Raw genomic sequence first — 13722 nt, forward strand, 5'->3', positions numbered from 1 at the left:
CCTCTCCTCCTTGCAGCCCTTCTGCAAGGGGATGTCCAATTTCCCCTAGATGGGCCCTGGGTCCCCACTCTGCACTCCCCTTCATTCACAATGTTGTTATTTTTTTTTTTTTTTGTCTTTGATGCCTGATACCCCTTCGCTCTTTTTCATAGAGTTCACCTTCTGGCATTATTTGTTCAGCATACAGATTGAATAAGTATCGTAAAAGGATACAATCCTGACATACCTTTCCTGATTTACAAACACAGCATTCCCCTTGTTGGTTGTCCAAAATCACAGATACCCCATTAGGTTAGCATATCAAAATATGAAGTTATTCTTTCTCAACATCCAAGTCTATACAATCGTGAAGGCGGTGCTTCCATCTCTTTTAACACTTCCCAAACAATTCTGCACTCTTTGATTTATATGTCAAACAGCAGTTTTGTTATCCATGACAAATGTGACTCAAATCACATTCCTTTCAAGTGTTGAGTTTGGGGAACAAAATGACTTCAGAACTGGCAAGATCAGGTTGGAGATCTTGAGGTAAGATTTCCCAGTGCTACCCTTGAAGAATGAGATGTGTTGTCATGATGGGAGGAAATTCCTCAATGCAACTTTTGTGCTGGTTTTTTTTCTCACGAATGCAATTTCCAATTTTCTTAAAACTTCTCATAATAAGCCCCTATCTGTGCCCTTTGAGAAAAAAAATCTATCAAGATTAACCATTTGGGGGTCTCCTAAACTATAACCTTCTGAGATGATTTCTCTGCCTTGAATTCAACTGGCTCAGCAGATCCCTTCACAAGTCACTTTTATTGGACTTCAGTCTCAGAAACCCATTGGAGCAATTCTACTATGTCTTATAGGGTCGCAGCAAGTCAGCATCGATTCAATGGCAGCGAGTTTGGTCCTGGTGTGGTTAGTAAGATGTTGTCAAGCGTATTACTGAACACCTTGCCTGCAGCCATCCCCTGACCACAGGGACATGCTTAAACACGTTTTGTTTGAATTAAACGTGTGCATGAACTGGAACTTCAGTAGCAATACTTTTTAAAATTTGTCCTTGTCTGCAACTCGTTGGTTCATCGGGTCTTTCCCATCTTCAGTTCCCCACTGTGGATTTCTGATCCCCAATTCAGAGTTCCTCAAGACTTAGATGGTTCTCTTGTATTGGTGGAAAGGGTCCAAAGGGCGGTTCATTTACATCACCATCTTGCAAGAATGCTGAGGTTTCTGCATTTTGTAAAATTATTTGTGAAATGACTTCAAGGACTAGGATAAAAGTAAATTCGTTCCGAGAGGATTTAAATTTGCTTCTGCTAGGCAAACTGATCTGTCTTGGAAGAAGTAAGACCAGTGTGCTCCTTAGAGGCAGGATAGCAAGGCGTCATCTTACATACTTTGGATGTGTCTCTGAGAGAGACCAGCCGCTGGAGAAGTACCTGTTTGGCAGGGTGGAGAGGCAGCGAAAGAGGAAGGCCTAAACGAGATGGAGTGACCAGTAGCAATACTTTTTGCTGCAACCATGGGCTCAAGCACAGGGACAATTGTGAGGATGGCACAGGACCGGGCAGGTTTGCTCCCTCGTGCACAGGGTCAGAACTGACTTGATGGCACTGAGTAACACAGACCCAGGCTATACCAGACGGAGACAGTTTTCTTTTTTAATCATTTTATTGGGGGCTCATACAACTCTTATCACAATCCATACATACATCAATCATATAAAGCACATTTGCACATTCGTTACCCTCATCATTCTCAAAACATTTGATCTCCACGTAAGCCCCTGGCATCAGCTCATTTTCCCCTCTCCCTCATGAATCCTTGATAACTTATAAATTATTATTGTCATATCTTACACTGTCCACGTCTTCCTTCACCCACTTTTCTGTTGTCCGTACCCCAGGGAGAAGGTTATATGTACATCTTTGTAATCGGTTCTGCCTCTCTACCCCACCCTCCCTTGGCCCTCCCTGTATCGCCACTCTCACCACTGGTCCTGAAGGGATCATCCGTCCTGGACTCCCTGTGTTTCCAGTTCCTATCTGTACCAGTGTACATCCTCTGGTCTAGCCAGATTTGTAAGGTAGAATTGGGATCGTGATAGTGGATTGGGATGAAGCATTTAGGAACTAGAGGAAAGTTGTATGTTTTATCATTGCTATACTGCACTGACTGGCTCATCTCCTCTCCACGACCCTTCTGTAAAGGGATGTCCAGTTGCCTACAGATAGGCATTGGGTCCCCACCCCACACTCCCCCTCACTGACAATGATATTTTTTTGTTCTTTGATGCCTGATACCACATTCCTTTGACACCTCATGATCACAGGCTGGTGTGCTTCTTCCATGTGGGCTTTGTTGCTGCTGAGCTAGATGGCTGTTTGTTTACCTTCAAGTCTTTTAAGACGCAAGACACTAAATCTTTTGATAGCTGGGCTCCATCAGTTTTCTTCACCCCATTTGCTTATGCACCTGCTTTGTCTTCAGCGATCATGTCGGGAAGGTGAGCATCATGGAATGCCAGTTTAATAGAACAAAGTGTTCTTGCATTGAAGGAGTACTTGAGTGGAGGCCCAATGTCCATCTGCTACCTTTATACTAAGCCTATAAATATATGCACATAATTCTATTTCCCCATCTGCATGTATATATTTACATATGTAAATGCCTTTTTTCAGACCTCTATAAATGCTCTTTGCCTCCTAGCTCTTTCCTCTATTTCCTTTTACTTTCTTCTTGTCCCACTATCATGCTCAGCCTTCATTTGGGTTTCAGTAATTCCTCTCGTTACATTACCCTTGATCACTCCCTACCAGGCCACGGAGACAGTTTTCAAATGGAATCCATTCCTTGAGAGGTTTGGGGACCACTTAGGGCTTCAAATCCATGTCAGTGATTGGTATGTGCCTGACTCAGAGCTAAAAGTTTTCATAGCATCCTCTGGTGGAGAGTGTGTTTGTCCTTATCTGGGAGTGTAGCCCTCTGGAATCCCAGCTCTATGAGAGAAAGATCTCCTATCTGACCCCCTCTTGGTTCCTCTATCCATTTCCTAGCAGTGCCAGGTTACCTAAAACCATGTTCTTGCCCCATTTGGGGCTCCAGTGTCAGCAGTACGGCTTCCAACATTGCATGGAGCCCAACATTGGCATCTCTGGGTAGAATTGCTGGAAACGGCTCTGTTTGTTTATGTTCTCTTTCCTAGATGTGTCATTTCCCTCCCCACAGATCGCACAGGTTTTCCACATTGCTGATAAGCTAAGTAAGTGGGCGCAATCACTTTGGAAAGTAATTTCGTAATATCTTTATAACAGTCATACCCACAACAAATAAAAACAAAAATGAGGATTTTTATTGCTCGGTCTATGCTAAAGACATTACACACGCATGCCTGTTTAAGCCTTACTTGTCACTTCCCTCTGTGCACCTGAAAGCTGCTAGGAGCCCCTCCAAGGTCGTCTCAGGTAGCTAGGGTTCACCTCCAGGGCCTTCTCTCCAGCCTCCATCCCCTCTCTGCATTTCTAAACTGTATTTAGAAATATCTGCCAATATTCCGTTGTCCTATTTCTTCACACTCCTCACGGGTTGACATGCTAGGTTCCAAGGACCGGGCCGTGATGTGACAGGGCTGGATGTGAAAATGGAGAGTGACATCACCTTCCTCTTCACTTGTACGGTGAGCATCTGCCCAGGTCACTGGCCGTCGCCCTCTGCAGTCTTCCAGTGTCAAGGTGCTCCAAATGTTGTCCCCTTTCCATTCCTAAGGTCCTCTCACTCTGTCACCTTATTTCCAGGGTGAGTGGCACAAATTTATACCTCTGTGGGATACAGAAAGATTTCTCCCAAGTTGACTCCCCCAACTATATGCCAGACCTAGCTGCTTGCTGAATGACTATACACTTGGAGGTCAACGAAAGCAGGTCAGAGGTTATTCTCCCTGGGGGTTGTCAGCCATCTAGAGCAGACTGTATAGTCTGTCACACCCTAAGTCCGGCCCACTTCCTTCTGATAAGGATATTAGATTGTTTTCCTGATGGAGAGCCCAAGCCCACTTGAGGATGACCAAGGTTAGGTTGCCATATTGAATCTAGGGCCCGCCCTTCTTGTCACATGTATATCTAGTCTCCACTTAGCTCATCCCCTTCCTGTGATGTGTATGCCTATTGTACAGCCCCTTCCTGGGACATGTGTGGTTACCTGTAATCACGCCCTTAAGTATATATGGGCCTTGGCCAGAAACTCCTCCTGCCCTCTTGCCCCACGCTGTGCGTGGATCTGGCTGGTGAGATCATGGCCGTCCAGGAGGTGTGCAAGCTACCATGAAATGTGTCTTACTCTTTCATCTTACTCTCTCTCCTATCTCTCTTATTCTCTATGACTTTCCTATAATCGTTATATATCTTAGTTGTACAATTGCACCTGCTGGGCCTGTGATTTATTAGGGGCTGGCTCCCCTGACAAACTTCAATGATTCCAAAATACCTTTGGTGGGAACTGCAGGAGCTGTCTGCAGCTAGGAGGGTCTGGCTGCTACAGAATGGATACACACTGCCTCCTGGATCCTACCACCAGCTACTCACCTGAGTATTCCTGGCTGGCTCTCCTTGAATAGCCCTGCCTCCCTCTGCCCAAGAATTGGCAATGCAGAGCTACTTTTGAGACCATGCTGGCCAGACCTGGCCTCTGCCCTGAACTGTAAAGTGCAGTTGCCACCAACTGCTACCCGTTGATCGCTCGGCACAGGTAGCCTGCCTTGCCCAGGAGGAGCATCAAGGAAGAGTAAAGGACTGCACAGGCACCAGGCAGCTGCTTCCCATCTCCTAACCTCAGCTCCTTTGACTGCAGCACACCCCTCTTGCCTCCTCTCAAGGCTGAGAGCTGGGCCCATCCTGTGGTACCACGTCTTCCTTGGCCCTGATGGCCCACCTTCAAGACACAAGTTGCCACTGCCTCGGCGTCAACCCCCTGTGGACACCCAGAACCTGCCAGACAGGGTCCCATTCCTGTTGGCTCCACTCCAGCCCTTTCTTCCTTTCTGCTCAGCCCTGGGGGCTGGGGAGGTCACACACCTTTCCTTCATGGGGATTGAAATATATTGTAATTTAAGCTTCCTAGCTCCATGCACATGGAGTTGATGGTCAGGGACATGCCAGACATGTATTGTTATGCAAAACAGTGGGGAAAATAGTTTACTATTGTCGTTACTATCAAATGTCAGCTAAGGAGGGTTAATCCATGAGTAGGTGTGCTACGGAGGTATTACATCCTATACCAGGTTATTGCCATGCCAATGACTGTCTTGAGCATTTTGGGAGGCAAGGTGCATGGATGCAAGTCTCGGAGGACTTCTGAACAGCAAGTCCTTGTTGTGTGGGCTAGCTCCAGAGAGCCAGCTGGGCATCTCTCAGCAAGGCAGTTGTCAGCACACTGACTCCACATTGCTGGCTCTCACTGCTCTTTGGTTTATGGGACAAAGATCAGATCCTCCTGTAGACGATGGCCTACCTCTCCTCCTGGCCTTTGTCCATTCTGTTCTTGATCGTGAAATAAAACCAGACGTCAGCCATTTTTCTCTTCTGCCACGGATCAGTATTCTACATTATGCTGCCTGCAATGTCTGTTCTCAGCTTTGATATCAAAAAGCAAATATCAGGTAATTTTTTGAGATGTGTGCTCTGTAATTAAATAGTTGCTTGGAAAGTGCCTGTGGGGGAAATGTCAATGCTCCACCAGACAGTGTAATGAAGCTCATGCAATAAATCAGGCCCTTTCACTGTCGCTCTCATCTCTGTCTTGGTGAACATGAGTCATTTCAACAGCGACACAGTTGAGTTCTGGCATGCCTACTGCTATAAGCACTGTTGGAACTTTAGTCTTGTGGTTCTTAAAATTAACTGCCTGCAGGGCCGGCTGCATTCCCAGCCACTTGGACCCCCTCCCCAGAAGAATGCACTTCAGAGGACAGCACTGAAGCTACAGCTCAGGGAGAGGGGCGGGTCTGCTCAGAGCACACAGGAGCAAATGAAGAGGGAAGAAAGAGAGAATGGAACACATCCTGGCCCACAAAGCCCCAGTGATGATATTCCTGCTCAGAGCAGCCAATGCACAAAGAGGACCCATCCCTCACTTAACCATAGCTCTGGCGGACAACATGGGAGACACAGTGCGGGAATTGTGCCTGATCTGACCCTACCGCACCAGGGCAAAACACAAAGGGCGTACAACAGAGCAAAGCAATGAAGACCCTGAGGAACCCTAAAAATAGAATTTGGGGACAGTGTGGCACCTCATAGGCTTGACTGGAAAACATGCATCAATGTCAACAGACCTGAAACTATTTATAAGCTTTTATTTTGTTGTTGTTTTGGTGTTTGTTATTTTTTTTGCATGTCTATCTAGATAAGATAGGCGGGATAAACAACCTGAGGAGAAAATAACAGGACTGACTGTTCCGGGGACACGGAAAAGGGAAGCCAACAAACCCAGGGACAAGGGAACAACAAGTGATCTAAAATCGATGGCAAGGAGGACATAGGATGCCTGGTGGCCTTGATCAAGTGCAATGTAATCAAGAGGAATTAGAGGTCGAACATGATGGTGGGACAAGAGGATAGTAAAAGGAAATAGAGGAAAGAAGTAGGAGGCACAGGACATTTATAGAAGTCTAAATACAGGCATGCACATACATAAATATATTCATATATAATGATAGGGAAATAGATATCTATGCACATGTTTATATGTTAAGTATTAAGGTAGCAGACAGACATTGGGCCCCTACTCAAGTACTCCCTCAACGCAAGAAAACTTTGTTCCAATAACCTAGCATTCTGTGATACTCACCTTCCTGAAGACAAAATGGGTGCATAAGCAAATGTAGTGAAAAAAGCCAATGGTTCCCGTGTATCAAAAGATAAAGCATCTGGGGTCTTCAAGACTTGAGGATAAATAAGCGGCCATCTAGCTGAGAAGCATAAAGCCCACATGGGACCCCACACACACCCTTACCTCCAACACTAACACCTTCACCCCACACACTAACACCAAAGGGGGGAAAAAAAAAACACATGGAAGAAACACACCAGTCTGTGTGATCATGAGGTGTCAATGGGATCAAGGGAGAAGGCATCAAAGACTCAGAACAAACAATCACATCAGTGCAAACATGGGGGAGGGCAGAATGGAGACCCAAAGCCCATCTGTAGACAACTGGACATCCCTTTACAGAAGAGTCACAAGGAAGAAACCAGCCAATCAGGGTGCAGTATAGCACCAATACAACTTTCCTCTAGTTCTTCAATGCTTCCTCACCCGGACTATCATGATCCCAGTTCTACCTTACAAATCCAGTTAGACCAGAGCATGTCCACTGGTACAGATAAGAGCACAAAACGCAGGGAATCCAAGACAGATAAACCCCTCAGGGCCAATAATGAGAGCAGCAATACCAGGAGGGTAATTGAAAGGTCTGGGGAGAAAGGGGGAACCGATCACAATGATCAACGTATTCAACCCCACCCCACCCCACATCAGGGGGATGAACAACAGAAAAGTGGGTGAAGGGAGACAGTGGTCAGTGTGAGACATGGAAAAAACAATAATTTATAAATCATCAAGGGTTCATGATGGAGGATGGGAGAGGGAGGGAGGATGGGAGAGGGAGGATGGGAGAGGGAGAAGTTGAAACCAAGTAGAAAGAAAGTGTTTCAAAAATGATGCTGGCAACATATGTACAAATGTGCTTGACACAATGGCTGTATGTATGGATTGTGTAAGAGCTCCAAATAAAATGATTAAATAAATAAGTAAATAAAATAACTGTCAAAAATCAAGAAGGGAGAAATAGAAAACTCAATTTTAATCTTTGGAGACATGGATGGATGAACCCACAAGAACTAAAAGATTTGGACAATGACAAAGTGGCCAGACCTAACTGCTAGCTCCAGAACACACAATCACATTCTTCTCAAGTACAGATGGGACCTTCGCTCAGACAGACTACACACATACGCTTCACAAAGCAACACTTTCCTTCCTCTTCCATCCCACCCCTTCTAGAAATGTTGCTTGCAACCACTACATTGATTTCACAACCCATTTCTTTGGCTGCATTTTTAAAATCAACCTTATAGAGCAAGTATTTAAATACCAAATTAACAGAAAAGGATTATGAAGTGAATGTGGTACTGCCTCAGAAAGGGCAGAGGGAAAAGAAAGAGTTCATCTGCCAACAGCCTGGCGTCACCTAACCAACCAACCGTACATACAGTTCACTGTATCCCGAATCTCACTGTGCTACCTTGGTGGAGGACAGCGTTGCTGGGCAGCACCGGCCAGTCCCTAGCAGCTGGGATCTCACCGGGGGGCTCCTTGACTTGGAAGTCTATCCGTCTCTCCAACCATGTCTGCCTGGCATTTCAAGAATCATGCACACTGGTTTCCCTACACACTGTTACCAACGAGAGAGGCTGCCACCATCTTCCTGAATTACTAAGGTTTAAGAATGGAATCAAGAAAGTAGAAACTATTCCAAAGGTCAAAACACAAAGCATTGCTCTCTCCCAGGGTAATTTTGGCTGATAGCAGCCTTCTCTTTAGAAACGGAAATGATATGCTTGAGGTGGAAGGGAAACCGGTAAGCAGCACTTAAAGCAACATTCCTGTGATGAGATCAACTCCCCCCACGTTAACAAGCACAATCAAGACCTCGCCACATCCACCTGCCGCCCACGACTCTTCATCTGCCTGTATTTCGTGCTCTTCCATAATCTGACTTCTTGGTTTTCAACTTTCATGAACATGAAAGACACTTCTCATTTTGTGACTTAAAAGAGTTTTATTTAGCATTTAATCTCCATATATCTTGGTACAACAGATTATAACAGCTCTCTGTAAAGATTTCCTCTACAGGAAGTTAAAAACAAAATCGATTGCCCAAGAAAGGAAGCCACTCTCTTAAAGCCTTTTACAGGAACAGACAAGCACTCTCTTGCAGGCCAAAGGGTGGCATGTATACAGCACTTGCAAGCATATCAAATGAGACACATGATTTAAGGACATCCTAATATCTTCCTAGGAGGTTGCCGAGAGTCAGAAGTGAACCCGAAAACACATAATTCAAAGGTTTCAATTCCATTTTTAAAAACAGTACTTCTGTTAACCCAGGTAGGTTTTGGCCAAAGTGAGCTAAAATTCCCACATCTTGGATTAAATTAACTGTAAAATGAAGCTGCAGACCCGATATCTACATATGCCTTTGCCACCCAGCAGCACCCACACCAAACACAAATACACGCCCCCCCCAAATACTTTAGATCTCACAAAGGGCAGGGTCAGTAAGTGGACAGCAAGTGGCCTAGAGGACACTGAATTATGTTCCCGCTAATATTACTGGAAATGAATCCCCATTCTTTCTAAGTGACTGACCTGTCAGCTTCAGGAGCATCTGTATTAGCCACTGTGATCAGTATCAGTAGTGGATCAAGTGTGCAGTGAGGGTCCAAGCAAGGAATGAAAACTTAAAATACAAAGCTGTACGTTCATTTATCTGCACTTGATGTAAAGACAATCTTTTCCTTTCTATAAGGGTCCAGTGATTGTGGCACTACTTCTGACATGAGTCATAACAGGATGTTTGGGAACCATCCCTCTCAGTTTGGAATCTTACAAAATGGAATGAGTCCTTCAACCTCTGAAGCCATTTTAGTTCACAACTTTGCTTGATTTTTGTTTCTTCATTGTTTTAAAACTTGCCCAAGCACACCTATTTGAAGTACTGTATGACCAAATATATTGTTATCCAATCTTCCCAAAGCGCCCAACTGAATATTCATTCAAATAAGGCTTCCCACACCCATCGCCCTGCCCCAAAGCCCACACTGCTGGCGAGGGGGTCCTGACTCACAGCAACCCTAGCGGGCAGAGGAGAACGGCCCCTGTGGGTTTCTGAGACTGGAACTTTTTACCGGAGTAGAAAGCCTCCTCTTTTTTCCTATAGAGCGGCTGGTGGCTTTGAACTACTGACCTTGTAGTTAGCAATACAACTCGTAACCACTACCAGGGCTCCCAAATTCCCTGGTTTAAGCAAATCTGTATTTCAATTGTGTGCTTGCAATGTTCAGTATTGAGCATGCTGGTTTTGGCACATGGCTCAACCAAGGGTGAGGGCGCGAGAGCACCTGAGAAGGGCAGGGTGTGGGCTCCCAGCAGGCGGAGCACCCCCGGTCATCTGCTGCGTTCAGCAGGTGAGAGCGCTTTGCTTGGACTCAGAGGTTCTGACAGCTGAATCTGAACACAATCCAGGGGCTTTGCTAACCACCAAAACTAGAGCCTTAATCTGCGGCAACTGCCAAATGTGAACACAGTTGCAAAGGGGAGTGTGCACCAGATGCAAGCGGAAATTCTCTTGGTACAGGGGCTGGAAACCGGAGCCGGGCTTCAGAAGGTTTCTCCTTGATTCTGTGTCTGCTGATGGCAGGGTCCTCAGAGACGGCCGAGGAGCACTCAGCGTCTCGCATGGGTTTCCTGAGAGATCTGGTCATCAGGAAACAGCCTGGACTGTACATGTTCACAGTGTCTTGGAAAGAGGATATGGATTTTGTCTTACAAGATCTTTTTGGCACTTTATACCTTTTACTAAAGACTACAAGCTTTGGAGACAATGGTACCCAAACAATGGCACCCACTGGGTGGAAGGGTGGGGGGTTGGGGTAGTGGGGGCAGCATCACTGAATGACCACAATTTAAAAGAAAAAAAATCACCGTATGCCATCAAAAAATTTAAGTACATTTTCATGTGATCAAGATTTCAAATACCCAAAGTGCTTAGACTAACACATACAGGAATATTCAAACCAAAGTTCAATGTATCTGAAAAGGTAACAGAGAATTTTAAAACGCAGCCACACTGGTGGACGCACTTGTACCTTACATGTGCTTGTGTCAACTAGAGAAAGGCACTCGGAGGATGCTCTGACCCATGCTGTCAGCTGCAACAGGCATGCATCGTTACTGGCTTACTTAAGAGTTGTTAGACTGATTAAAATGCCTTATTTCTGTGTCATCCAAAACTGCAGTGGTCGCCCATCTTCTTAAGGAATATAAGGAACATGTAATTCAGTCGTTTCAGCTGCATAATTTCATAATGTAGCTACTGTCGATTTCTTATTTAAATAAATTTTGATAAAAGCCAAATATCCTTGTGTTCAAAATGACAGTGTAGAAAACGTTTTGACAGCTGCTTAGGAAGTACTAACTGGATATAAAACGATTTGCACGTGCACTATCCACCTTGCTGCACGTGTTACCTGGCTTCACTCAATGGCAAGGAGAAGCATTTACATCTGCAAGAACAAGGGCGGAAGTTCATCGCGCTTGCCATCTCGATTGAAGTCAATGCATGATATGCTTTTATCAGCAACTTCGACAAGCCCCCACCAGGAAAACTTAATTCGAAAAGCAATCATCAGAACTTTGGGGGGCAGGTACCCTCAATTTGCTTCTTCGTAGGCAGGACTCGGAGGCACTTTTGAGTCAGGAAAAGTCGCACTAGCAGGACCTCACAGCAGACTGGAGACACAAAGCCCACCCGGTCTGAAAATGCTGTCTGCTAAAAATACCACAGCAGCAAATTTGTTAAGCCCCAGCGTTTTAAAAATATTCACTTTGCAAGGTTGTAAGCTGTAAAAAAATACAAAGGCTAAAAACACAAACAGTTTACAAAATTTTGCAAACTCAGTCCATTTAAATGAGTAAGAAGTAAAGCAAAGCTCTCTTATATGAAGGCGGGGTTAAATAGTTACCAGCAGGTTTTAAAGTCAGAACCCAAGTTCTACTGGCTACAGACAATATGGACCTGGAACACTTGTTGGCAATGCTTTTCCGCATCAAAACACACACACACACACACACACACACACACACACACACACACACACACAGTACATTATACATATTACTGAAATCCTACTACACACTACAATTCAGACACAGTTCAACCAAAAAGTTTCATATACATACAAAGGCCTAACATGATTTTTTTCCTAATGAAAATTGAAAACAATAAAAATAAAAACAAACCAAAAATCTCCAAAATACAGGATACGAAACACTAAAGAGCTCTTTAAAAAGCTAATGAATGATTGGTCTTCACAAGTGAAATAAAAGCAAATAACTTAATCACACACACCCTCAATTCAATCCAACCAGAACTGTCTCAAGACAGCTGAAGGCTACATGTATTTCAAATCCTGAACAGGCTCACAATTCCCAGAAGAGTGGGTGACCGTTCAGGCTACCAGTGAACACAGGTTGATCTCCCCAACAAAATGCTAGGCCATGCTGAGAAACATTTATGCTGAAGAACATTAATGGAAAAGAGACAAGATGAAAAGAGTTTGGACTTGTGTAAGATGCTTCCAAAGATGGCTAACACTTGTGTAAACATCTGTAGAACTTACTCATCACAGCTTTAGGGTGCAGGGTACCTAATTACATAAGAAATGATCAACTGAGTTTCGCTGTATCAAAAATAGGGATTGAGGAGGACGCTGTGCTACTTGTTTCGGGTGAGCTTGTAAACGTGGAACGTCTTGTTCTGGAACACTCTGGTGAAGTGCGCCGTGTACGGGGGCAGGCTTCTCTTGATCTCTGCGCAGAAGCGAGGGTGGTCCGCAGCCTTCAGATCAGGCTCGTTCTCCCCTGGGCCGTCCATCATCTACAAGCAAACACAGCCCCCCAAACAAGAAACTTACTTAAATGTGATCGTAGATGCAAGAATAGGTATTATGTAGGAGTAGTTACGCGGTTTCTTTAAGACTTGTTAAATTAAATCAAATTATTTTATTTAAATTTCAGTGGCAACTTGGAGAACATCTGGTCCATCTCTTCTACCTTTCAGATGTCCAAATCAAGGCTGAGAAGGCAAGTTCAGGGTCATACAAGGATTAGCATAAATGGCAAAGGTGGAACTTGGGTCTCCTTGTTCTTGGTGAAGTACTATATTGTCCCTCAGATGATAACAAAGAGAAGAATTACAAGGACCAAAGAAAGTTCTTTTAAATAGTTATGTAGCCTAGTTATAAAAAGTTATACAGAAGGCAAAATTTAAGTGCACTTTTGTGGTCCTCTGAATATAACATAACTCTGGCACATTACTTTCCTTGGATAAAAATCTGAATCTACTGCAGAAAAATCTAATAAAAAGGGGAAATGTAAAACATAATTTCAAATTCTTATGGAATCTAGATTTCTGGAATCAAGGATGCTGGACGAACTCCTGAACTTACTAGCCAAAGAGAACTTTAAACCAAGGCCAACCATATTAGTTTAACTCTAGCACAACTAGATTATTTCTGTTTTCAATTTTTGTTGATACCATGTGTTTTCAGTAATGAAATTGAGGGGAAAACTTTTTATGAGGTATTGTGGATTTTGATACAATTATGTGGAACACATGTCCCAAGTGGACACTAGTGGAAGAATGGTTAAGATGAGGATAATTTAAGATGAGGGTAAATTCTACAAATTCACACAGCTACACAGGTCATGTATTTACAGACAATTTTGAGACAGGACTATCCCAAGAAACCTGAGAGATTGAAAACATTGGTGGGTGAAATATGTCCCACAGGTCACAAAAGCTGTAACTAGTAAAGATTGCGTGCCTTAAGTTTTATGTTCTTTTAAGATCTATGTACATATGGAATCAAACTGCCAACAGCAACTTGAAAGATT

General features: G+C 44.1%; 1 protein-coding gene across 1 annotated transcript in view; it reads right to left on the bottom strand.

Annotated features, from left to right (window-relative positions):
* Nucleotides 1-9985: 9985 nt before the first annotated feature.
* Nucleotides 9986-13722, bottom strand: part of DPY19L3 (dpy-19 like C-mannosyltransferase 3) — a 103990-nt gene continuing 100253 nt past the window's right edge. Inside the window, exon 19 of the mRNA XM_004704713.3 lies at nt 9986-12703. Within this exon, the coding sequence (XP_004704770.1) occupies nt 12542-12703 (162 nt within the window). The 3' untranslated portion in view covers nt 9986-12541. The remainder of the gene's footprint in view (nt 12704-13722) is intronic.

Source organism: Echinops telfairi, unplaced genomic scaffold, assembly GCF_000313985.2.
Source record: "Echinops telfairi isolate 266 unplaced genomic scaffold, ASM31398v2 ScPeMD7_2291;HRSCAF=2852, whole genome shotgun sequence".
In the NCBI taxonomy this organism is placed as follows: domain Eukaryota; kingdom Metazoa; phylum Chordata; class Mammalia; order Afrosoricida; family Tenrecidae; genus Echinops; species Echinops telfairi.